The sequence below is a fragment of the Chrysemys picta genome, chromosome 9 (assembly GCF_011386835.1).
Source record: "Chrysemys picta bellii isolate R12L10 chromosome 9, ASM1138683v2, whole genome shotgun sequence".
NCBI classification, from domain to species: Eukaryota; Metazoa; Chordata; order Testudines; family Emydidae; genus Chrysemys; species Chrysemys picta.
In genome coordinates, this window is record NC_088799.1 from 32626456 (window position 1) to 32652151 (window position 25696).

General features: G+C 43.7%; 1 protein-coding gene across 2 annotated transcripts in view; it reads left to right on the top strand.

The window, feature by feature from the left end:
* Positions 1-25696, top strand: part of GK5 (glycerol kinase 5) — a 90352-nt gene that overhangs the window by 29178 nt on the left and 35478 nt on the right. For both annotated transcript variants that reach the window (XM_005303266.5, XM_042853640.2), the window contains exons 5-10: positions 488-619; positions 6609-6684; positions 9098-9159; positions 9237-9310; positions 9661-9721; positions 16009-16135. In XM_005303266.5, coding sequence (XP_005303323.2) covers positions 488-619; positions 6609-6684; positions 9098-9159; positions 9237-9310; positions 9661-9721; positions 16009-16135 — 532 coding nt within the window. The remainder of the gene's footprint in view (positions 1-487; positions 620-6608; positions 6685-9097; positions 9160-9236; positions 9311-9660; positions 9722-16008; positions 16136-25696) is intronic.

The window sequence follows — 25696 nt, forward strand, 5'->3', positions numbered from 1 at the left end:
TAGAATATTAATTCTTTATTCTGATTATGGGTTGTAAATTTGGAGCATATGGGTTCTTAAAAACAAAGATGATTAGTCCCTACTTTATGTGGAAAAATTGAAGTCAACCTTACCTGTAAAGCTACTACTGGCACCTTCGTAATAAGATGTAAAATTCCCTGGTTTGCCAGAGATCTGCTTTGTAATACTGGGCAATTCATTTAACCTCTGTGTTTCAATATCTATCTGTAAAATACAACTAAGACAATCCTTCCCCTAAGTTTTTTTGAATCTATATTTAAGTTTATGAAGTGCCGAGATAATACATAAATATCTTCTACAAGAATTTGCTGGATATCTGAATTCATTTTTGCCCAGGAGATATTCTGTCAGTGTATGATGGATTTGTGTGCATTATCCTTAAATGTTATTTGACCAAAGGATTAAAAGAGATCAGACCAAATGTTCGGTCAAAAACATTTAAATAACTTCTATTCTTTTGGAATAGGTAATCCGCGTTATTGCTACAATACTTCACTTTTTTACTCGGAACGATCGATATGTGACTGCTAGTTCTTTGACTTTCACAACACATCATGTCTCTTTAAGGCTGTCCTGGGTTTTACAAAACATAACTGAGGTAAGAAAGTTGTTGGGGGGGAAAAAGTAATAATCTTGGTACATAATAGCAATAGTGACTTTCCTTGATTGTTATCTGCTTGGTTTTTGCTTTCTTTATTTCCTTCTCTCAAAGGGAATGGAAAGAGAGAATGTTTTCTATTATGTAGCGCTCAAACATATCTACTTGGAACAAACTAATGTTGGCTAATGATCTATGTATCTTTTTACAAACTTTCCCATGAGCCCGCAAACACATGTTCATGTGTGTAATTACTCACATGAGTAGTCTGTCCTACAAAGCATAATCATATTGCTAGTTTGGTATTTTTTGATTTATTAATCTTAATACTATACAACATAATTTTTATTGTAATTTATTTTAAAGTGAATTGCACTTTATTGTGTAACAATGTGGTATATTTGTATTTTATCTTCGACAATGTTACATTTCCAGTCTGCCTTATCCCAACACTTACAGATTTATAGAAATCAGTAACATAGTGGTCAACAAAAAGGATCTCCACTTACTTAGTAATTACTTATGTAATTTTAAAGGCTTGACTAATGGTGTATAGTGTCAGTTCCAGATATGTAAAATTAAACATTTCTGTGAATTATATTGTGTTAGCATCAAACCTTCTAAAGAACAATGAGCTCACTGTGTCTCCTGTTTTCGTTCCTTGACTTGGCTTTTTCCTTTTCTTTCTCTTTACTTAATTTATCAGTGTGTTTACTTTCAGATTTTTTTAAAAAGAGAAATGGGGGGTGTCCTTTGTTTTTTGCTTTTGTTTTACAATGAATAAGAAAGACTTTAAAAGTTATTATTATTTTTAATCTATTACCCTGTTTTTTCTAACATAGAAATATCAGGAATGTAAAATATGGTCTTCCCTGGATTTGTTGGTGGACTTGTTGGCTCTTTCAGATAAGGACTTATTGAAAGAGTTGGAGGGTGCTGAGTCTTCAGTTAAAGACCTATTTTCTCCCAAGAATTCCCTAGTAATTGGTATTTAAAAAAGCAAAAAAACAAAACAAAGCCCAAAGCTCTGACTTAAAAAAGCATTTCCCTTTTCAATAAGTTCACTAAATTCAATAAGTTGGTCGTTCTGCAAGTTCTCTGGTTGTCCTTTGAGTCTTTCAAGAAAAATAGGATAAGCAAAATCTGAATTTCTAGTTTTAAAGAAGGAAGTAGGGAAATAATAATTTTCAGGCTTTCTTTATATAACATAAAGAAGCAAAAATGGACAGCCCTATTTGCTTTCCTTTGACAAGGACATCTTTTTAGGTATTCTTATTTTTCTTTTAGCATTTTTTTCATATCTACAAAACACTTTTTTATCACTTCTTCATATCTCCTCTTCCACTGCCTTCATTTCCGAACTCCACTAAAAGTCACCTCAAAGTCTCCAGGTTTACCCTATTAGGGCTCTTATGTGCCACTGCTAAAGAAGGCTGAGCAACTAATCTCCCTTTGGCAGTGACAAAGCATACAAAACTGTATGTGCACAGGAGCAAAAACTGCCATTTAGGGGCAGGCCGTATCTACCCTACAAAGTTTGGTCCATGCAAGTTACATCAAAATAAAGCCGCCACAGTTAGCATATCGCTTGTGCACATGCGTAGTTGGCTCCTTGTGTTGGCGCTGTGCATACTCATCAGGAGAGTTTGTATTGATGCACAGTGAGTGCATCATGGGTAGGTATCTCCTTCTGCAACCTGCCACTGTCCAGTGCTGTCTTTTGGAAAGTTTTGGCACTGCATGGTGAGGTAGAATTGAGTTGCACAGGAGTGATTGGGACCAAGGAGTCCAACTTCTCAGTGTGCAACTATCTCCATCTCATAATGTCATCTATATCCCATAATATTCACACCTTTTAAAAAAAATCCCACAAAGCTGCATGGCCCTCCTCACTGTCTGTCATTTTTGACTGAAACATGGAGCCTACACAGCTCTGCGCTATTGTCATAAGTGTTGCAAACACAGGATGCACTATCCTCTATTTGCAGAGCCATAAAAAAAAACGAATCAGTGTGGTCAGATTGCTATGTGACATAGTGAGAACCAATTCAAGGTACTGGTGGCGTTCATAGATCAGCTGCAGATGGTGGTGCACCATTTCCGGGCCCAAGAAATGAGTACTCATTGGTGGGATCACATCGTAATGCAGACTTGGGATGGTGAGCAGTGACTGCAGAACTTTCAGATGCGCAAGGTCACGTTCTTGGATCTGTGCGCCAAGCTTGCCCTAGCTCTCCAGCACAGGTACACCAAAATAAGAGCTGCACTGACTGGAGAAGTGGAGCTGCACTGACAATGGCAATTGCGCTGTGGAAAGTTGCAATGCTGGATTGCTACCGATGAGCAGGAAATCATTTTGGAGTTGGGAAATCACTCTGTGGGGGTGTTGTCATGCAAGTGTGCAGGGCTATTACTCGTCTCCTGCTACACATGACCGTGACCCTATGCAATGTGCAGGACATAGTGGAAGGATTGTGGTAATGGTGTTCCTGAACTGCAATGGAGCAACGATGGCAGTCATATCCCTATTTCGGCACCAGACCACATTGCCACAGAGTACATCAACATAAAGGGGCTACATTCCTATAGTTATGCAAATTCTGGTGAATCACCAGGGATGCTTAACCAACATCAGTGTTGGCTGGTCAGGGAAGATGCATGATGTTTGCATCTTTAAGAACACAGGACTGTTCAGAAAGCTCCAAGTAGGGACTTTCTTTCCCAACTGGCGGATTATCATTAGGAATGTTGAAATGACAGTAGGGATCCTGGGGGACTGAACTACTCCTTGCTCCCTTGGCTCATGAAGCTGTATGCTGACCACCTAGGCAGCATCAAGGAAAGATTCAACTACAGACTCAGCAGATGCAGAATGACAGTTGAATGCACTTTTGGTACACTGAAGGGACGCTGGCGTTGTTTACTCACAAGATTGGGTCTCAGTGAAAAAAAAATCTCAATAATTATACCTGCCTATTGTGTTCTGCATCATATTTGTGAAACAAAAGGGGAAAGTTACTGCCAGGACGCAGGGCGAAGGTAGAGCGACTGTCTGCCGAGTTTGAACAGCCAGTCACAAGGGCTATTAGATGAGTTCAGCATAGAGCAATACAACTCAGGAAGGCTTTAAAAGAGCTCTTTAACAGTGAGCCACAGTAATGCTTTGTGGTGTACTGTGTTCTATCTGGCTATGCTCTTTTGGGGCCTGTTCGGAATTGTGTGGTGTGTGATGTACATCTGTGAAAATAACACTATCAAAGCACCTATTAATTTTGTGGTGTTTGTCACTGATCCTATGAGTTGTATCACACTCTGCAGTACCAAGTCAGTGGGTGCTTTCAGAACTGCTAGGCACTCTGCAGGGTATGTTGTGAATTAATAAAGATTAATTATCTTATACATAATATAATATTCAGTAACAGTGCAAAAGCAGTACAAAGAAAAATCTGTGCAATTTAAAAGCTATTAATATAATTTTTAATTTGAACAGAACTTAACAAGGGGAAAGAACATTCATATCCATTTTATCTACATACTCTGTCCTGTGAATGCCACAGTTGTTGTATATGTGAAGCTATGGTTGTCCTTAATGTTCCGCCTGGATGGAGTGGTAGGGGTAGGGATGTGGCCTCTGAAGCCAAATGGAATGCTGAAGGTAGTTGTAGTGAAGTGCTATAATAGAGTTCTCCATGGACTGCAAAGGGAAGTGAGCCTGGGATTGTTGAACCTATATGTTCCCAAAAGTCTGCAGCATCTCTGCTTTGCTGCTAGAGAGCCCCATTACGTCCTGGTACATCTCCCTCTCCTTTTTCTACCTGGAATCCTGGACCTTTTTCCTGTCTGCTCTTTCCTTTTCCAGGCTGTCTACAGTGTTCACCCTCCAGGTGATGCTCATGGTCTGATGCAGCACTGGCTTACAGGATCTCATTGAACATGTCATCCTGAGTCCTCCTCTTCCTCTTCCTTATCTGGCCCAGGCTTTCTGTGAGTGTGGAGGGGGAACCATTCAAAGCCGAAACGGCAGCAGCTGCAGATAAAACACCGAGGTATAGTCAGTACAGTCACATCAAAAACCAAAAGTTAAGATTCAGAACTCCCTTCCCTTGCTCCCCTACAGTTTTAAACAAGACATGCTTATTGTCTTCTGCTTCCAAGTGCTTGTGCACGGCCCCGCTCTCGGCACCAGTCCTGGTGAGTATGACTCACATGGGGTGAGGAAAATGAGGAGGGACTTGCTCAGTTGCATGAAACTACGAGTACAGGGCAATGGCACTGAATACTGACACCATTTTCCACAAGCGGTGGTGATTTTAGCTGATATTTCACTCCGGTCCTGAGGGTGACAAAGGCAGAGAGAACACAGCTGCTAATGATGTCCTGAAGCCATCAGGGGCCCATATGCTGCCACCCAGTGTGCTGCAATGGTACCTGCTGAAGTTCTCACTGACTGGCATGGGAACACATTCTATTGCAAGGAAGAAATAGGGCTGCCATCCCTAGAAACCTTCGTCAGAGGAGTACCTCCATAAAAATTTCATTGAGCTCTCTCAGGAGGATTCAAGGGACATCTCTGATGTGCATAAACAAACTGCTCCACATGGCCTAACTCTATAGCAGAATTAAAAGCAAATAACAATGCTGCCTTTTTTTATTCATACTGCTACCTCTTCTTGTATGAGTAAATTAATGAAAAGCCAATAGCTATGCCCTGTTAAGTTGGGGGCGAAATCACTATAAGGGGAAATATATTTACACAATTACCCGAGGATCCTTCTCATGCATCAGGCTCGACTGCCGGGCCTGACTAGACTGTGGTGGAGTCTCAAACAGCTCCTGGCTTGCAGCATTGCTGAAGTCCCCCAGCACCCTGCCTCCCAGTCACATGTCCCCCATCCTCCTCCTTTTTCCTCATCTACCACCTCTTCAGCCTCGCTGTTCATGGCAGGAGCTTGTGACCTGGGCTCCTTAGAGATATCCATGGTGGTCTGCTAGGTAGTAGCGAGGTCTCCGCCAAGTTTGGCAGCAGCTCTTTGTGAAAGTGACAGGTTCGCAGCTCTGAACTGGATTGACTGTTGGCCTCCTTGGGCTTCTGGTATGCCTAATGAAGTTCCTATGCTTTCACTCGGCAATGCTGCTGATCCCTGTCATACTCCTCCTCCAGCATCCCCAGTGCAGTCTATTTGCAGATGTTCACATTTATACAACTGGTCCATAGCTGTTCTTGTACAGCTTATTCTCCCCACAGACCCAGGAGATGCAATGTCTCCTGTCTACACAAAGCTGGAGTGTATCTGGAGCATGTAGCTGGTGGTCAGTTGGTAAGTTGCACACAACAATGGGGAATTGCTAGGTATGCTTGTCAAGCTGGACAATCAGGAAAAGGCATTTCAAAAATTCTCGGGGCTTTGAAAAGCAAGGGGGCCTTCTGGTCTCTGTGACCCCTGGGCTGTGAAATTCACAGTTGTGACCAGAGCGGTCAGTGTCAAGCATTGTGGGACAGCTGCTGGAAGACTGTTCGGGTCGATATAAGTAACACAGTGTCTACACTAGCATTGCGTCGACCTTAGTACATCGACCATGGCTAAATGCCACTCAGGGAGGTAGTGTTACTATGTTACTCTAACAGGATACTTATGTTGCTGGGAGACAAATTTAAGTGTACACGTGCACACAACTAGGTTGATGCAAGGCAGCTTATGTTAACCTAACTTTGTAGTGTAGACCAGGCAGCCGGGGGATAGAGGTTGATCTGCTGTGCTGGAGAGGAGAAATGGTACTGTAAAGTGCCTGGCACTAGAGCTTCCTGTGATTAATACCCCTTTCCCAGAGGAAATATTGTCAATTAGAGAATTATTTTCTGGGGACATGCATATTATTGTCCCCCAATTAAATATTTGGAAACAGGGAAGGGGGAGAGAGAGAAAAAATGTACCCCTTTCTTCACATCCACACTGAACACACTTTTGTTTTGTTTTTTTTTTGTTTTCAGGTACAACAAGCAGCCAATGAAAATAACTGCTGCTTTGGAACAGTTGATACGTGGCTGTTATATAAACTCACCAAAGGTGAGTTTGCAAGCTCTGGTTAAACAAAACATATTTCAAATCTGAGCAGATGTTGAATGCATTCCCCTAATATTATTCCCAAGAGCCCAACTGCCACATTAGGTGTGACGGATTGGGGCTACATATGAATACTGAATGTTGGTCTGGTTATTGGGATATTTGCTGTATGAATATATTGGTTTAACTCAGTATGGGGCTGGCCCAAAAAATAGAAAAAAAAAGAAAAGAGGGGCTCAAGGGAGCCACCTCTCAGCAAACACTTGAGTTGTTAAGGTACATTGCCAAAACTATTAGCTTTGATGGGAAGAAAAGCCCCATGAAAAGAAAGGAACAAAACGGTAACCAGAGTTTAAAATAGGATACCCTCTCAAGAAAAGGATACGGTAGTTGTTTGGGGGATCCAGTCAGAGACACAGGGTTGAACAGACAGTTTTTGAAGATATTAGGCTTGCCTAGATTACCATCAGAAGATAGTAAGACTTCAGGTAAGATAGACATGCTTGTAGACTGTTTTATTTAAAAATACATTTAATCTGAAAGCTTTGTTCCTATTGCGCATACTTTTGTTTTAAGAAGGCAGTCTGATCACTGTATACCAGTGGTCACAGACTCCATAAGGGAAGAACCGCAGGTGCCTGAGCTCAGTCAGACCTGCAGGGTAAGAATGGTGGATACGCAGGCCACTGTAGCCCAGGGTCAAGTCCAAGAATAGGAGAATTGCAAAAGTCCATCCCAGGATAGGAGGTTTGACACGTCAGGGGATGCAGAGAGACCACAAAGGGGAAGGAGGTGCAGCTAGCCTGTCACAACCCACGAGCCTTGAATCCAGGTCCACAGAAGCCACCAGACTTCAACTCTCCACTTGACAGTCTGCTGACAACTGCTGACCAGGACCTATGAAGCCTAGCTCCAGTTTGAAGCTCTGCCTCTGATGTATTATTGGTGAAGTCCCAAAGCAGCCAGTTGGCCTGCTGGCCCTACTTAAAACAGGAACAGGAAGCCGTCTGAACAACTGGGATCTATTCTGCTCTGTACTGTGTGCCTTCTGCTTCCTGCTCCTGCTCCGCTGGCTTGACTTCCTGGTATCCTGACTTGTCTTGGTTCATGACCTCTGACATGTGGTTCTGCTCTCCAGTTTGTCTCCTGCCTTTGACTCAGCCTGACTTTGGTTACCGACCTGTGGTTTTCGTCTCCAATTTGTCTTCTGCTGCTGATGCTGATTCTCAACTCTTGACTGTGGACTCCAGCTCTGATCACTAGGTCTGGCTGTCCATGACCTAGCCTTGACATAGCCCTGTAATCATGATATATGGTAATTAATATGGTAATAGATGGAATATCTAGGATTGGGCGTTTGGTCCAAAAATACCTGGTCAATTGACTGATCAAATATTGTCAGAAATGATCAGATATTTTAAAGCACTAATTTATTAGAACAGTAACAAAAAAGAGTAAGACTTTATAGTCCCCAGTAGGCATAGTCTTAGACTGTTACAAAAAACAAGTTAATTAACTCAGTTATTTTAACTCAGAAAAACGTAAAACGCGATGAAATGAAGTTCTAAAAAAGGAAAGAATAATAATTACTTATTTTAATAATGTTAAGTTAGCATTTAAATGTAAACATTCAAGACTGAACAGTTACAAAAGAAGAGAAAAACAAAATTAAAGAAACACATAGCCATTAAAAATATTTTTTAAATGAATTTATGTTAAACTGGCAGCAGGCAAACTCTCCAAGCAGCTTAATGGTTGTGCATCTAGTCTCTTTGTTTTGGGGGAGGAGGTTTAATGACCATGTACCTTCTTCTCTCTCTGCCTTCTGAGTTAATTTCAGTAGGTTTGTCTAGTCAGTTTAGGTTGGAAGCTCTTCAGGGTAGGGACCATGTATTTTAACTTGTTTAATGTGATTTGTAAACTGCCATGTTTCAGTTAATTCATCTTTTTTTTCCAACTGGTGATATTAACATGTAGTAAAGTGAGTGATCAAGACATTTAGATAGGCTTACTAACTAATGAAACAACACGATGCAGTCAAAAAGGTAGGCTACTACATGCGTCAGGGCATTGTTGCTGGAATATTTGATAATATATGACTTTTGTTAGATAATAGGCAGTCAATTAACATCATTTGATCGGTCTATTGACTGGCTTGCCAAGCCTAGGAATGTGTCATTCCATTTCTGGGCAACTGCATGCAGAAAAAATAAGGCCATTATCAGGACACTTCAGAAGATTGAGATAGAATCCCTCCCTTTACAGCATGGTGGAATTAAAATGTCTTTGGGTGTGCAGACTAGTGAATTTGGGCTGAATAGAGGCCATCAAACTCTTTATAGTACATATATTTGCTTCAAATAACTCTCTCTGAATATTTAGGCATTTAAAAATTTATTTGTTCCTTTGTTGCTAGGTTCTGTGTATGCTACAGATTATTCAAATGCCAGTTCAACAGGGGTTTTTGAGCCCTTTCAGGTATGAATCTATTAACATAATCTTGTAGATTGTTCTTTGAGACTGGTTAACTTTTTTAATTCTCTCTATTATTTCAGATGTGTTGGAGTTCTGTTTTGAGCAAATTATTTTCAATACCGATGTCTATATATCCTCCAGTAGAGGACACAAAGTACGTATGCAGGCAGAATCTTAAACAAAAATGTAACATCTAATAATTAAATTAATTATTGTTGAAAAAAGATCACAAAAATCTCTGCAGACATTTAAAAAGTAATATGTTAAGTGAAGCCAAAAATAATTTAAATTGTAAATATTTGTAGTTGCACGTATTTGTCTGATTTGTAGATCCAAATTGGTATTTTATACTGGAAAAAGGTAAAACAACTTCATGATTTCTGTAAATTAAAAAAAATGAGTAACATTGAATGATGTGTATGTTGAGGACTTATTTTAAATTGTATTTTTTAATTTCTCAAAATTGTCAATTCAGTGCACTGACTTTTTAAACATTTATTTAAGTCACAGCTTTGGTTCAGTTGATGCTGAAATATTTGGGGTACCTATTCCAATAGTGGCTTTGGTGAGTGAAAATCTTTAATGATTTTTTATTGTACTTGAGTAACATTTTTTTATGTAAATATACTCTTGTCGGTCTGACTTTATAATTGTTAGTTTATCGTTGTTTGTGTCCTGTGTTTCCTGAGATTCTATGACTGCAGAATTGGTTGTTAAATTTTGCTCCAAAATCTTTCCTTTCATTTAGAACAAAGGAAAAGTTTCTAACCCTTACGGTTGTGAAGCAAGCCATGCAGAGTGGGAACATAACCTTGTTGTTAAGCATTGAACTAGGACTTACAAGATCACGATGGTATTCTAGGCCAATTATTTAGGGCCTGATCCTGCAATGGGTTCTACTCAGCATAACTCCATTGGGATTCCACATGGGTGCAAAAGGGTCTGTGCTAATGGATTCCCTTGCAGCATTTGGGGCTTTAATTTCTCTGTGCCTTAGTTCCCCATATGTAAAGTACAGATAATACTTTACTACCTCCATAGGACTGATGAAATCCATTACTGTTTGTGAGGTAACAAATACTGTAGAAAACCTATACGTAAATAAAATATGAGCTGAATGTAAAAATGACATCCAACAACTGCTCCATTCATCTCAATGGAATGTAAACACTGAAGCCAGTTTAAATGTCAGCTTTTATAACTGTTTCACTGATTAGCTGGAGATTTCCTTCTAAAAGTAATTTGCTTATCTGTCATTGTTGGAGACAGTTGTAGATATAATAGGAGCAATAAGGGTGGTAGCTGGGTGGGGTCAGAGGTTGGGGTCAGAGAAGTAGGAATTAAAGACCCCAAAGCTTCAACTGTGTCCCTACCCATAAAAGGGAACACAAACTACCACCTCTACTTTCCAGAATTCTGAAAGCCCCTACTGTCCCGTTTGCCGGGTGCCAAAACATCGAACCTTCCCTTGAATGCTTCTACAACCCGTTTGTTATTAATGTTGTGTATTTAAAAAAAGAAGAAAAAAATGGAGTGGCATATTGAAAATTGGGGACTGTATAATAAATTCAAGAACATTGAGATTTTGATTGAATTTAATATTAAAATGACTTAGGATATAATGTACTGATGGCGTTATTCATCTTCACATTTAATTTATTTTAAAACCACCATTTTTGAACTTTTACTTGAAGTTGTTGCAGAATTTTCAGTTTGCTAAATGATTTAGGTCCAGTAGTCTGCTTAGTAAGTGGAGCATTGGTTCTGGTAGAATCATCTTGTATATAATTTCGATTTAAATGAGAAAACTGAAGTATGAGATAGGGTATGTCTGCACTATGAAATTAGGTCGATTTTATGTTGATTTTTAGAAATCGATTTTATACAGTCAATTGTGTATGTCCACACTAAGCGCATTAAGTCAGTGGAGTGCGTCCTCGCTACCGTGGCTAGCATCGACTTACGGAGCGGTGCACTGTGGGTAGCTATCCCACAGTTCCCGCAGTCTCCGCCGCCCATTGGAATTCTGGGTTAAGCTCCTAATGCCTGATGGGGCAAAAACATTGTCGCAGGTGGTTTTGGGTACATGTTATCAGTCGCCCCTCCCTCCGTGAAAGAAACGTCAGACAATCGTTTCGCGCCTTTTCTCCTTGCAGAGGCCATACCACGGCAAGCATGGAGCCCGCTCAGCTCACTGTCACTGCTGCTGTTGTGTCCTTGGTGCTGCTGTCAGCAGATGGTGCAGTAGGACTGCTAACCGTCGTAATCCACCACTTCCGCTGTAACTCTGCTCTCCTGCTCTTGTAAATGAGCTCAGTCTCAATAGCAAATTTCTACAAGTTGTCAGAAATCTGCGCGGTGCCAACCATCGTCATCCACCGCTTCCGCTGCAACTCTGCTCTCCTGCAGACGCCATACCATGGCAAGCATGGAGTCCGCTCCTCACCGTCACCGCTGCTATTGTGAGCATTGTAAACACCTCGCGCATTATCCTGGAGTATATGCAGAACCAAGCTAAGAGACGCCAGCATGAGGAGGATCTTGATAAGGACATGGACACAGGCGTTCCTGAAAGCCCGGGCTGTGGCAATCGGGACATCATGGTGGCACTGGGGCTGGTTGATACAGTGGAACGCCGATTCTGGGCCGGGCAAACAAGCACAGACTAGTGGGACCGCATAGTGTGCAGGAATGGGATGATTCACAGTGGCTGCGAAACTTTGGCATGCGTAAGGCCACTTTCCTGGAACTCTGTGAGTTGCTTTCCCCCATTCTGAAGCACAGGAATACCAAGATGAGAGCTGCCCTGACAGTTGAGAAGTGAGCGGCGATAGCCCTGTGGAAGCTTGCAACGTCTGACTGCTACTGGTCAGCCGGGAATCAATTTGGAGTGAGTAAATCTACTGTGGCGTCAGCTGTGATCCAAGTAGCCAATGCAATCGTTGACGTTCTGTTATCAAGAGTAGTGACTCTGGGAAATGTGCAGGTCATAGTGGATGGCTTTGCTGCAATGGGGTTCCCTAACTGTTGTGGGGCAATAGAGGGAGCTCAGAGCCCGCCCTTCAGAGGGTCAGGCAGCGACCCGAAAGTATAAAGGCTCGCCCTCCGAGCTCAGTAAGACCCGAGCCGCCGGAGAGGCCAGATGCCTCCAGCCTAGGTCGTGACTGGGAAAACTCTGTGGCCCAAGGCAGCCGCCAGGACTGGCCAGGCCTGCCCTGCGCCCGCTACCCGGAGGAGTGGCCAGGCCTGCCCTGCGCCCGCTACCCGGAGGAGTTGTCGGGCCTGCCCTGCGCTCACTATCCAGAAGAATGTATGGTGCTGGACCCCCCCCAGAGGACAACACCCTGACCCAGGTATTGCCCTTGGGGGAGTCTGGAAGTAGCCCGGAGGCAGCCAACCCTAGTCTGGCTGCAGCACTGCCAGAGCCCATGTCAGTGTGTTGCAGCCAGGATCCCCACTGACAGCAGCAGATCTTCTGCCGCTGCTAGGGCCCCAGGCTGGGACACAGTGGAGTGGGAGTGTTGCCGGCCCAGAGGGCCCGAGGGGGCAACAGGGGGTTCGTTGCCTGGTGTGCGTCGCACCAATAGACACACCAGGGTGGAGAAGCAAACCAAGTTTATTCGAGATCTCGAAAAGGCACTCAGGAGACCAGCATGTCTCAAATCAGAAGCACAACAAATACAAGCAAGTTTCCCATTTTATATTCCAAGCTGTTTGTGTAAGCCTTTTGTTCTGTTTCCCCTCCACCCCTCCCTTCCCTACAGCAGTTACAGTAGGCACTACATTGTGGCGTGTTAGAAAAGTTCCCGTCCGCATGTTTATCTTTGGCCTTGCGGGCCTAAACGCAGTAGACTTCCCCCTCCCTCTCTCCCCCTTCCTTATCACTACTGCTTTGGCTAGCTTGAGCGAAACTGCAGCTGTCTGCTAAAAAAGCTGACTGTTACATATTCTGCTTTTAGGCTGTTAGCATTGAGGCTGGTTAAAGTTCACAAGATGGAATTACTTTGGCTCACTTAGACCCAGAGCAGGGGGGTTTCATCGGCACTTATGGCCTTCCACCCTCCCGAGTTATCTGGTAGCTATGTCTAGTGACACCAACAGGAGGGCCTGTGACCCCCCTGCCACCCAACTGGTGGGTGGCAGTCTCCCCCTCTCCCAGGCCTGAGAAGGCTTGGGCCTATTGCTATTGTTTGTACTGCTACTGCTCAGCCCTGTTTGAAGGCCTGAGCTCCTAACTCAGCATTGTTGCCCCGCCCTGACCTAGGGCCTGGGCTTACTATTAATTTGTACTGTTGTTGCTCAGCCCTGCCTGAGGGTCTGAGCCCGTGACTCATTGTTCCCACCCTGACCCTGGCCTGGGCTTACCTTGTTTATTTCAATTACCGCAAGGGCTGCCGAGGAAGATCCCCACGGACAGACTAATTCCCCGAACAATAACTGTATGTAATGAGCCGATGTGGCTCCCCGTCACCCCGGAGAGGGTCAAGCCCCGGTTAACCCTTGTTCAGGGATGATCCCTTTTAGCCAAGTGCAAACAGCCCAGCATGAATGGGGTCCTTTTACTGTTCCCTTACAAAAATTCCCCTATTTCAACCAGGTGACCATGAACACTATTGCTTTTAAACCCTGTACTGTAGTTACAAATGTGCACTCACCAGAAGTGCCCTCTCCGGATTCAGGGTCAGGGATCCTGCCTTGGGAGGGTATTGGCTCCAGGGTGATGAAAAGTTCCTAGCTGCCGGGGAGAATGGATTCACCGCTTGCCTGCTGCGCATTCTTCTCTTCCTCCGTGTTCCGTGAGATTCCCCCCTTGCAGGTGTCCATGGACAGTTGTGGGATAGTGGTACGGTCCCCCCCTAGAATGGCATGCAGCTAGTTCATAGAAGCGACATGTGTGGAGCTCTGACCCGGAGCGACTGTTTGCCTCCTTTGTCTTTTGGTAGGCTTGCCTGAGCTCCTTAACTTTCACACGGCACTGCTGTGTGTCCCTGGTGTAGCTTCTGTCCAACATGCTCTCCGAGATTTTGGCAAATATATTTGCATTTCTTCTTTTGGATCGGCGTTCTGCCTGCACAGATTCTTCTCCTCATACAGCAATCAGATCCAGTGTCTCCCTTTCGGTCCATGGTGGAGCTCGTTTGCAATTCTGGGACTGTATGGCCGCCTGTGCTGCTGAGCTCACCACGCTGACCAAACAGGAAATGAAATTCAAAAGTTCCCAGGGCTTTTTCTGTGTACTTGGCTAGTGCATCGGAATTCCAAGTGCTGACCAGAGCGGTCACAATGGAGCACTCTGGGATAGCTCCCGGAGGCAAATATCATTGATTTGCGTCCGCACTACCCCAAATTAGACCCAGCAAGGTTGATTTTAGCGCTACTCCCCTTGCCGGGGAGGAGTACAGAAGTCGGTTGTAAGAGCCCTTCAGGTCGACGGAACGGGGTTGGTTGTGTGGACACAGTCCTTTATAAATCTACCTAACGCAGCTAAATTTGACCTAACTCCGTAGTGTAGACCAGGCCATAGAAAAAAATGGAGACAGGAAGCAGTATTTCAAAAACTAGAGTGGTTGCTGTGGCATAAAATAATTGCAAGTTGCCTAGACTAGCCTGGAATTCAGAGATTTCTCCACTGTATTAAAAGTGTATATTCAAAAAGCTTTGTAACCAAACCTAGCAATCGTCATGTTGTGGGTCTAATTTTCCCAGCGGGGGAGATTGCTTGGAAGAGGATAAGTTGTTTATAATTTATGTAGGATAAAGGATAATTATTTAGATATGCTGTGTAGAACAAGGAGCCTTGCCCATTAGTAGGGCCCTACCAAATTCACGGCCATGAAAAATGTATTATGGACCATGAAATCTGGTCTCCCCCTGTGAAATCTGGTCCTTTGTGTGCTTTTACCCTATACTATACAGATTTCACAGGGGAGACGAGCGTTTCTCAAATTGGGGGTTCATGGCCCAACAGGAAAATACAGTCGGGTTGCAAGGTTATTTTAGGGTGGTCACGTTATTGCCATCCTTAAGTCTATGCTGCCTTCAGAGCTGGGTGGCTGGTGAGCAGCAGCTGTTGGCTGGGCACCCAGCTCTGAAAGCAGTATCCCAGCAGCAGCAGCGCAGAAGTAAGAGTGGCAATACCACACCATTCCACCCTTACTTCTGTGCTCTCCAGCTGCCCAGCTCTGAAGGCAGTGCCGCCACCAGCAGCAGCACAGAAGTAAGGGTAGCAGTACTGCAACCCTCCCCCCCCCCCCACACACAATAACCTTGCGATTCTGCCCCTCCCCCCAACTCCTTTTTGGGGGACCCCTACAATTACAACACTGTGAAATTTCAGATTTAAATAGCTGAAATAATGTAATTTACTATTTCTTAAATCCTGTGCCCGTGAAATTGACCAAAATGGACCATGAATTTGATAGGGCCTTACCCATTAGCTTCTCAGAAACAGTTTAGAACTAGCTTATTCTTTATACCAGTTCCTAACAGATATAGATGATAAGCAATATTCTATTTAAGTATACACTTACCCAGCGATGTGTACCAGCCATTGTCTGAGTATTACCTTATTCTGCGAGTAGTACTACTGAAATCAACAGTGTGAGCAAAGATGTTAGAATCTGGTTCATTATGATTAACATAAACAGAAGAAGAACCTTGAAAATCAAAAACAAAAAGGCCATGGATAAAAATTTTTGTATTCTATTATTTGTTTCAGAAAGGGAAATGTGCATTCTAAAGTATGAACATGGTTATTCTAAAGTGTGAAATATATGTATTGGGAGATGAGGGAAATCTTGTGCTTCAAAAATTATCTGCTGTTAGTAATTTGTATGTGTGTTTGCACTGTAGGTAGCTGACCAGCAGGCAGCCATGTTTGGAGAATGCTGCTTTCATCCAGGAGATGTTAAACTTACCATGGGAACAGGTATCTTTTGGGATGTTAACACTGGGAACCATATTCATACACCTAGCGCAGGTAAGTTTTGTCATTTAAAAATATTTTGTTTTTTTACCTGTTTTTTAAAGGTGACTGCAAAAGAGATAAAAGTAGGTTTTGTGTCCGTTTTTTGCTGCTTTTGCATATATAAATAAGGCGTTTTCTTCTTCGAGTAGTGTCCCTACGGGTGCTCCACTCTAGGTGTCCTTGCGCCCCCTGCACCTTCAGTTGGAGATTTCTCATAGCAGTGTCTGTTTAGCCCTCACATGCATGTTACTTAGTCTTGTGCCCCATGCTGTTGCTTTATAGCACTGCATGGCTGATTATCCTCAGTTCCTTCTGAGCCACCCCAGCTTGAGATGGAGCCTTAGCTAGTTGTCCAAGTTGAGTTTTGCCCCAACTGTGTTCTCTTAGCTTTTGTAGTTACTTTATTATAGTAGTTAGTACTTAGTAATAGTTGTATTAGTTGGTTTTTTGGCCATGGATATTCCCACTGCATCCCTTGTCTTGGGGAAACATATATTTCCCAAAAGTGCAGCTTCTCTCTGGCATTAAAATCTAGAGACAGAAAGAACAGGGAAATAAAATTTCAACTCCTTAAAATGGAGAGCTTGCGTCCAGCCTCTGATGCAGGCCAGGAGCGCCCCCCTATATACCAGTCTCTGAGTAAGTCAGCTGCCTCTTCTGTCTCTGAGCCACACTCCTCAAGGGCATCTAAGGGGAAGATCAAGATTCCTCTCAAGTCTTCCAAAGACAGTACCCTGAGTTCTCCAGGTAGGGAGTATACCTCAAAGAAGTCTAAGTCATCAGCTCCCATTGGTCTCCAACATGGTACCCACAAGGCTGCTGGTTCCTCAGCTACTGAGAGCTCTGCTAAGCATATAGACCCTAAAATATCGGGCTCTGAGAGACAATCGGTACCCACAGGAGACGATGGCATCAAGAAGAGCTCTAAAGTGGTACTGAAAAAGACAGCTTGAGATCTGTCCGGATTCCCCCCCGGAGTGTTTGAAACTCGGGGTACCGTCAACTCCTTTGGCTACTGTTACTTTAGCTCATGCCCAGAACATGGTACTGACAGATCTCTGGACTCACCTGTCTGGTACATATGGTGGTACTTTGCACTTCTCCAGTACCAAGAGCCTCCAGTTCTTCGAGGAATGTCCCTGTGGGTGCTCCACTCTAGGTGTCTTGGCTCGGCCAACAGGGGCACTGTTACTACAAATCTCTGATTAGAAGCCCAGGGCGCCAAGACACCTAAAGTAGAGCACCCACAGGGTCAACCATCTTGAAGAACCTCAGTTACTGCACAAGGTGAGTAATCTTTTCTATCTCCAAACACCCATACAATACTGATGGTGGTACCTCAAGCTCCTTCTGCTTTCCCACCATTACCGAATAACTTAGAGGAGGAGGATTCTGACAAAGATTTTCCCTCAGCCTTCCAAATATCTATGCAAGGGTCTCCACTCCACCCCTATGAAGGTTCTGTTCCTGAGGAACCTGAACTCATTTGTGACAGACATCCACAGCCACCATTCTGCTGGGGCAAGCACTCATGGATTCCACCACCCATGCCATATGCACCTTCCCCTTGGACATATTGGGTGGCTTATGCAATCAATTCTCTGGGGCCTCAAAGTCTGCTGTTCATAGAGATAGACAACCCTTCTCATCCTCCCTTTCCAGGAGACCAGAGCCTCAGGAAGAGACCTTTGAGGAGCAGGAGGCCAGGGCTGATCAGGTTTCTCCAATTGCAAACATCTCTTCATCCCCAGATGAAATTGTCATGCCACGTACACCGTCCCTAGCTGATAATTTTAAGCAGTTTTAGGATCTCATCAAGAAGGTTGAAGATTCTTTACAGATCCCCCTTGTGGAGATTAAAGAACTGCATGATAAGCTGCTCAATATTCTCCATACAGATTCCTTTGCCCACATTGCCCTGTCAGTCAACAAGGCACTCCTGGATCCTGAAAAGGTAATCTGGCATACTCTGGCCTGAATTCCTCCCACGTGCAGGACGGCAGACAAAAAATATGATGATCTTTTTAAGGAGTCAGAATTTTTATTTTCTCACCCATCTCCTAACTCCTTGGAGGTTGAGGGGGTTAATAAACATGGAAAGCTGCACCATGCTAAATCTATGACTTTTTATAAAAATCATAAGCATCTCAACCTCCTTGGTAGAAAATCTTATTCTTTAATTACTTTACAGTTTAGAATCTCCAACTACCTCAGGCCTTAATGACGAAGTACAAATTATATCAAACTGAACTCCTTTAGTGAACATCTGCCGACAACACAGAAAGCAGTTCCAGGCAATTATTGCAGAAGGCCAACTCCTCGCCAGGACATCTCTCTGGCTTCTTTCGATGCTGCTGATACTGCCACTCATTAGATTTCTATGGCAGTAGGTGTAAGGAGAGCTTCAGCTCTCAGGATTCCCAAAGGAGGTCCAGAGTAGGATAGAAGACCTCCCTTTTGATGGCACTAAGTTGTTTGCTGACAACACAGATGAATCTCTGCATACATTAAAAGATTCCAGGGCTATTTTACAATCTCTGGGAATCTACAAACCAGCCCAGAAGAGAGCATTCAGTAGGTTCCAGACAGCGCAGAGATCCCATCCCACCCAGTTCCAGAGCTCATAGAGGCTGTATGAACCTCATCCCAAGAGGCAGCAGTTCCAGAGGAGGAAACCACCCTCCTCCCAGCCTTCAGTTTCACAACCTGCCACATCAAAGCATCAATTTTGATAGGATGGTGGAGGTCCTGAGCTGCCATCCCCTTTTTTACCAGCTGCAATGTTTCCCCTGCCTTCCTCCCTTCGGCATCTGCCTTTACCACTTCCAGTAGGCTTGGAAGTCCATTGCTATGGACAAGTGGGTTTTGGAGATCATTTCCACAGCATACTGCATCCACTTCAATTCTCTTCCACTCACCAATCCCCTTCTCCATCTCTCTTCATGGACCCCTCCCAGGAGAATCTGCTATGACAGGAAATAGATTCTCTTCTACATCTGGATGCTATAGAACCAGTTTCCACACAGCACAGATGGAAAGGGTTTTATTTTAGGTATTTTCTGATTTCAAAAAAGAGCAGCAGTTGGAGACCCATCCTAGATTTAAGATTACTCAACCCCTTTGTGAATGCACAAAAATTCAAAATGGTGACGCTTGTAATGATAATCCCATCTCTGGGATTGGGGGGTTGGTTCTCGGTCCTCGACCCTTCAAGACATGTATTTCCACATTGCGATCCACGTATGTTACAAACTTTATAGTCCAGGACCATTTTCAGTACAGGGTGCTCCCTTTTGGCCTATCATCTGCCCCCGACAGTCTTTTCAAGGTCATGTCGATAGTAGCTATGAACCATGACAGGAATGGAATTCTAGTGTTCCCTTTCCTAGATGATTGGTGTCTGAAAGGACACTTGTTGGAAGTGACTTTGCAGGCAACATATGAGGCCTTGGAGCTCTTCCTTAAGCTGGGCTTTCAACCGAATATTCAGAAGTCCACCTTGAGTCCTGTGCAAAAGCTGGAATTTATAGGGGCTTATCTCAGCTCACTAGTAGTGAGCGCCTTCCTCCCAATGCACAGGTTTATGTCCCTATCCAGTCTAGTCAATACGATTCAATTCAGCCCTCCAACCCCGGTCAGGAACTGTCTTCGGCTATATGGCAACTGGCACTTTTATTATAGATCACGTACGACTGCCAATGCAGTGCCTTCAAGGGTGACTCAGTACAGTTTATTCACCAGGAAGTTTAAACATGCTGCTTTCCATACCCACTTCTGTAAAGGAATCTCTCAATTGGTGGAAGATGTGTGCTGGTGTCCCCTTCAGCCGCCCTCCCACAATGGTTGTCATAACGATATATGCTTCCCTACTGGGATGGGGAGCTCATCTAGACACCCACATAGCTCAGGGCAGGTGGAGGCCTCGAGAAACCACTCTTCACATCAACCTCCTGGAACTCAGAGCAGTCAGATACGCCTGTTTCCAATTTCTGCCACTAATCAGAGGCAAACACAAAGATCATGATGGACAACATGCCATACGTGTTTTATATAAACCAGCAAGGGGAAGCAAGAACACCTTTCCTTTGTGCCAAGGCTATAAACTTTGGAATTGGAGTATATGCAATCAGTTTGTCATCACGGCAACTTACCATCCAGGGGTTCAGAATGTGATCATGGACATACTCAGCGGACACTTGTCTCGAGACCATGAGTGAGCAATAAATTCCACCCTACTTCACCACATATTCTGACAATGGAGCACTCCTCAGACCTTTTGGTGATAAATAGGAAATGCACCTACTTTTGCCCCAGAGCAGGACTGTCACTGCTCCTTGGGGTTGCCTTTGACTTCCAGTGGTTACTGGGTCTTCTCTATGCATTTCCCCCCAATTCCTCTGATATTCAAAGTTCTACTCAAAATAAAAAAGGACAGGGCCAGAGTTATTCTGATTGTTCCGACATGGCCCAGACAAACATGGTTTCCTTATCTGATGCAGCTGACTGTATTCTCACTGATCATTCTCCACCGCTCTCCATCTCCTCTCCCAGGAGAGTGGGAAGATTCTTCACCCCAGTCTCAGAATCCTTCACCTCAAAGTATGGCTGGTCAATGGTTCACGGGCATGGAAATGGCCTGTTGGTAGCAAGTAAAAAGAGCAGAAAACAGTCTACACACTGCATTTACTTACAAAAATGCACAAGATTTGCCTGCTGGTGTGAGCTTTGCATCAGCAAGCTCATCGCTGCCAGACACACTGGACTACGTTCTAGAACTAAAGAGCTTGGGGTTTTCGCTGAGTTCCATTAGAGTTCAATAGGCAGCCACCACAGTTGTACATTCTCCAATAGAAGGTTACAGTAGAACCTCAGAGTTACTGACACCTCAGGAATGGAGGTTGTCCGTAACTCTGAATAAAACACAGCTCTGGCTCCAGCAGTTCACGCTCTGGGTCAGGTTCCAGAGGCAGCTAGGCAGCTTCCTTGCAGGCAGCTTCTTTTAGGGCAAGCTTGTTTCCGCCCCTGACTGGGGGGGGGAGGGTGTGAGAGAGAGAGAGAGAGAGAGAGAGAGAGAAAACAGCACCTCCCCTCTCTGGCCGGGAGAGGTGGGATGTAAACAGCGCCCAGGGCTTACAGGAACTCAACACAGACCCCAATGCTGCTCCTGCTCCAGCTGCCTTGGGCTGGCAGTGGGGCTCACAGCTTTGCCTGCAAATCTCAGTGTCTTCAACTTCTAGCTGTAAGTGGGTGCCCCACGCGTGGGGGTAGGGGTAGGGATATGGTTGAGGTAGGGACAGGCAGCCCACATGTGCCTACCTTTAAGATGCAGTACAGGCACACTACAGTATTTGTCTTTTTTTTTGGTCTCTGCTGCTGCCTGATTGGTTACTTCCGGTTTCACATGGTGTCCGGTTGACCGGTCGGTCCATAACTCTGGTGTTTGTATCTTTGAGGTTCTACGGTACTCTGTATTTGACCAACATCAGTGAGGTTCCTCAAAGGCCTAGGCAACTTTTTCTGCCTGTTAAACACCCTACCCCAGTTTGGGACCTCAATTTGGTTCTTAAATGCCTTACAAGACCACCTTTGAACCTATGGCTGCCTTCTCACTCCTCCATTTATTGATGAAAATGGCATTTCTGGTTGCCATCACATCGGCTCGGTGAAAGGGGGAAATAGAAGCTCTTATGGCAATGCCTCCTATTCACAATATTTTTCAGGACAGTTATCCATCACGCACAATGCTATATAGCAATGGCATGAGGCTGAGTAACATGTAAGCATGGTCTGAATGGACACTGCTATGAGACATCTCCGCTCAAAAGCGCAAGGCGGCACAAGCACACTTAGAGTTGAGCACCCTTAGGGACACATCTCGAAGGACCACAGTTAGTTCATAGGGTGAGTAACCATTTCTTCAGTACAGAACATGTGAGGGGCTTTAATTAAAAAATCAGATCTTCTCTACCCTGGAATACACTCTGGACATCTGATGAGCTAGTAAATTTGACATCACTGATACTAAGGAAATGACATTTGAGGTAGGATTTTCAAAGGCATCTGAGGGAGCTTGGGCCTAACTTCCATTGAATTTTAGTTGAATTTCAATAGGAGTGTCATGGGCTGTTTACCTCAAACATGCTGTGAAAGGGTTAATATGGGCCAGAGAGGCCAGTTAACCTTCCTGCTTGCACCTGAAGGGTGGGCCAAGACTAATTAGAAATAAAGTCCAGCTTGGGAAGAGGAGGGCTTGTTTCCATAAAACAATGAGTGAGCCTAGTTGGTGAAAGGAAACTCAGAGGAGAGGAGGTGGGGAATTCCCTCTCTCTGAGAAGCAGCCTGAAGGATAACTGAGAAGGAAAAGAGAAGAAGACAAAACAAGCTTCTCCAGGGATGAGTTGGTGGCCAAGTTGGAGCTTCCCTGAACACGGGGCCAGCCCCTGGATTGGGGAGTGGATTGAGGCACAGAAGGACAGTAGCCTAAAGCAGTGGAAGCATGCATGCTTTAAGGTGGCTGCCAACTGAGCCGAGCTGGGCTGCAGGTTTGCTTTTTGTATACATTACTTTAGGACTATGGTAAAGGACTCTGTGGCACCAGAAAAGACAGGACTCTGTCTGATCAGTGGGCTAGGACACCGTTATGGCCAGAGTGGGCCAAAGGACAGTGGGGGGAAACTAAGGCACAGCTACCAGAATGTGACATCTGGCCACAAGGGGTTGTGTTGAGTCTGCAACCAGCCACAGGCAGTTGTAACCTAACTTCCTCAGCTCCTTTGAAAATTCCAGATTAATTGTGATGGGATGTAATTTATAATCAAACTTTAAAGAAGAAAGCATAGGTATCGACTGGCATAGAGGGAGAGTGTGGAAGGTAAAGCTGGTCTGTTTATGCGTTCACTCCCATCTCCTAAGAAACAGTTCAAGTGGATGGAATGGAATATGGAGTGCAGATGTAGTAATAACTTCACAGAAATATTTTCAGGAACAATCTACATGACTAATGGTTTATATATACTGTAAAACAAGTGTCTGGAGATATAGAGTACTTGAATCTGTGAGAGCTTAAGATAATTTTTTGGAATCCATTGGTTAAATATATCAGATTCTTCACCCTTCCGTTTAAGAATAAATGTTGTACCCTACTGTTTTAATCTTGTTTCATGTATTAATCCTTTTGCATCCAAAGAAATATGCAGTGATTTGTTATACTACCTCAGAATACGGGTCCCCACATTTTTGAAGCTTCCCCTTCCAGCTCAACAAATGTTTTGCAGTCCACTTGTCCAACACCGCTAACAGTAACCACAGAGAGGTGAAATTAACCATAGCACCAGTTACTAAAAGCAAAATGATAAAGTCCAAAATTTTAACTACTTTCTCATTTTAGTTATAGATGTGTCAGTCTTGCTTCTGAAAGAAGCTGAATTAGGGGAATAGAGGCTTAAGACATTGCTGATCAAAGATGATTGAGTGTGCTTAATTTTTATTGTAACCACCAAAGAGAAGCCTGACTAGCAGAGATAAAAAGATAAAAATGAGACTGATGAAGTTTCTAAACTAATTCTTGTATATTCCTCCTTCAGTGAAAGTCAGTTACAGAGGCTTGTCATAGAAGAGGTCTCTCAGTTTAACTTGCAGTGCTGAGTCAACAGCATATTGGATGAAGGGGTTGATGATCCCTGTTGTGAGTCATCAAGAAATATTTCCTAAACTGGGTTTGAAATTAATATCTCAGATGCTGATTTATGAGTTTCTGGTGGTTCTCAACCTGCTAGTCCCTTCTCTTGATGAAGTCTGAAACAAAAAATAGTGACTCCCAAGTTTCCCCTTTGTATTCAGGAAGACCAGTTTCCAAATATTTTGATGAATGCTTCTACTTTGTTTATACAGTGCATGGACAGAACATTCATATTCTGTCCCCAGAGAGGAATTGTTCAGCTCAACTAAGCATCCAGAAATGTCAGCAAAATATGTTGTTTGCTATCTGCCATGAATTACTGAATCCATCAGCAAGGGGAGATTATCGATAATTCTGAACCCCTGCTCTTAATTTGAAAAGCTGAGTGGTGCTTTATTTCCTGAGAATTGCCTCACTTCAGTGTGAAATAGTTGCTGGTGAAAGAAGCATGTCATTAGAGGAGGAATGCAAAAAGTAGAAAATTCACTGGATGATCATTGATGACGTTCACTACTTAACGGCTTCATGAAAGATCTGGTGAAGATTTTCAGACACCTTCTTAACAGCAGGAGCTTGGCTATATGTGAAATAGTGAAATCATTAGGTGCAGAGTTTTGGATTTGTGTGATCAGGATGCAGTTGTCACCTGTTGTTGGATTGGCTGCATTTGTGCAGATTATAATTCAGATTCATAGATTCTAGGACTGGAAGGGACCTTGAGAGGTCATCAAGTCCAGTCCTCTGCCCTCATGGCAGGACCAAATACTGTCTAGACCATCTCTTATAGACATTTATCTAACCTACTCTTAAATATCTCCAGAGATGGAGATTCCACAACCTCTCTAGGCAATTTATTCCAGTGTTTAACCACCCTGACAGGAACTTTTTCCTAATGTCCAACCTAAATCTCCCTTGCTGCAGTTTAAGCCCATTGCTCCTTGTTCTATTGTTTGAGGCTAAGGTGAACAAGTTTTCTCCCTCCTCCTTATGACACCCTTTTAGATACCTGAAAACTGCTATCATGTCCCCTCTCAGTCTTCTCTTTTCCAAACTAAACAAACCCAATTCTTTCAGGCTTCCTTCATAGGTCATGTTCTCAAGACCTTTAATCATTCTTGTTGCTCTTCTCTGGACCCTCTCCAATTTCTCCACATCTTTCTTGAAATGTGGTGCCCAGAACTGGACACAATACACCAGTTGAAGCCTAACCAGCGCAGAGTAGAGTGGAAGAATGACTTTTCGTGTCTTGCTCACAACACAGCTGTTAATGCATCCCAGAATCATGTTTGCTTTTTTTGCAACAGCATCACACTGTTGACTCATATTTAACTTGTGGTCCACTATAACCTCTAGATCCCTTTCTGCTGTACTCCTTCCTAGACAGTCTCTTCCCATTCTGTATGTGTGAAACTGATTGTTCCTTCCTAAATGGAGCACTTTGCATTTGTCTTTGTTAAACTTCATCCTGTTTAACTCAGACCATTTCTCAAATTCATCCAGATCATTTTGAATTATGACCCTATCCTCCAAAGCAGTTGCAATCCCTCCCAGTCTGGTATCATCTGCAAACTTAATAAGCGTACTTTCTATGCCAGTATCTAAGTCGTTGATGAAGATATTGAACAGAGCCGGTCCCAAAACAGACCCCTGTGGGACCCCACTTGTTATACCTTTCCAGCAGGATTGGGAACCATTAGTAACTCCTGAGTACGGTTATCCAGCCAGTTATGCACCCACCTTATAGTAGCCCTACCTAAGTTGTATTTGCCTAGTTTATTGATAAGAATATCATGCGAGACCATATCAAATGCCTTACTAAAGTCTAGGTATACCACATCCACATGTTCTCCTTTATCCACAAGACTCGTTATCCTATCAAAGAAAGCTATCAGATT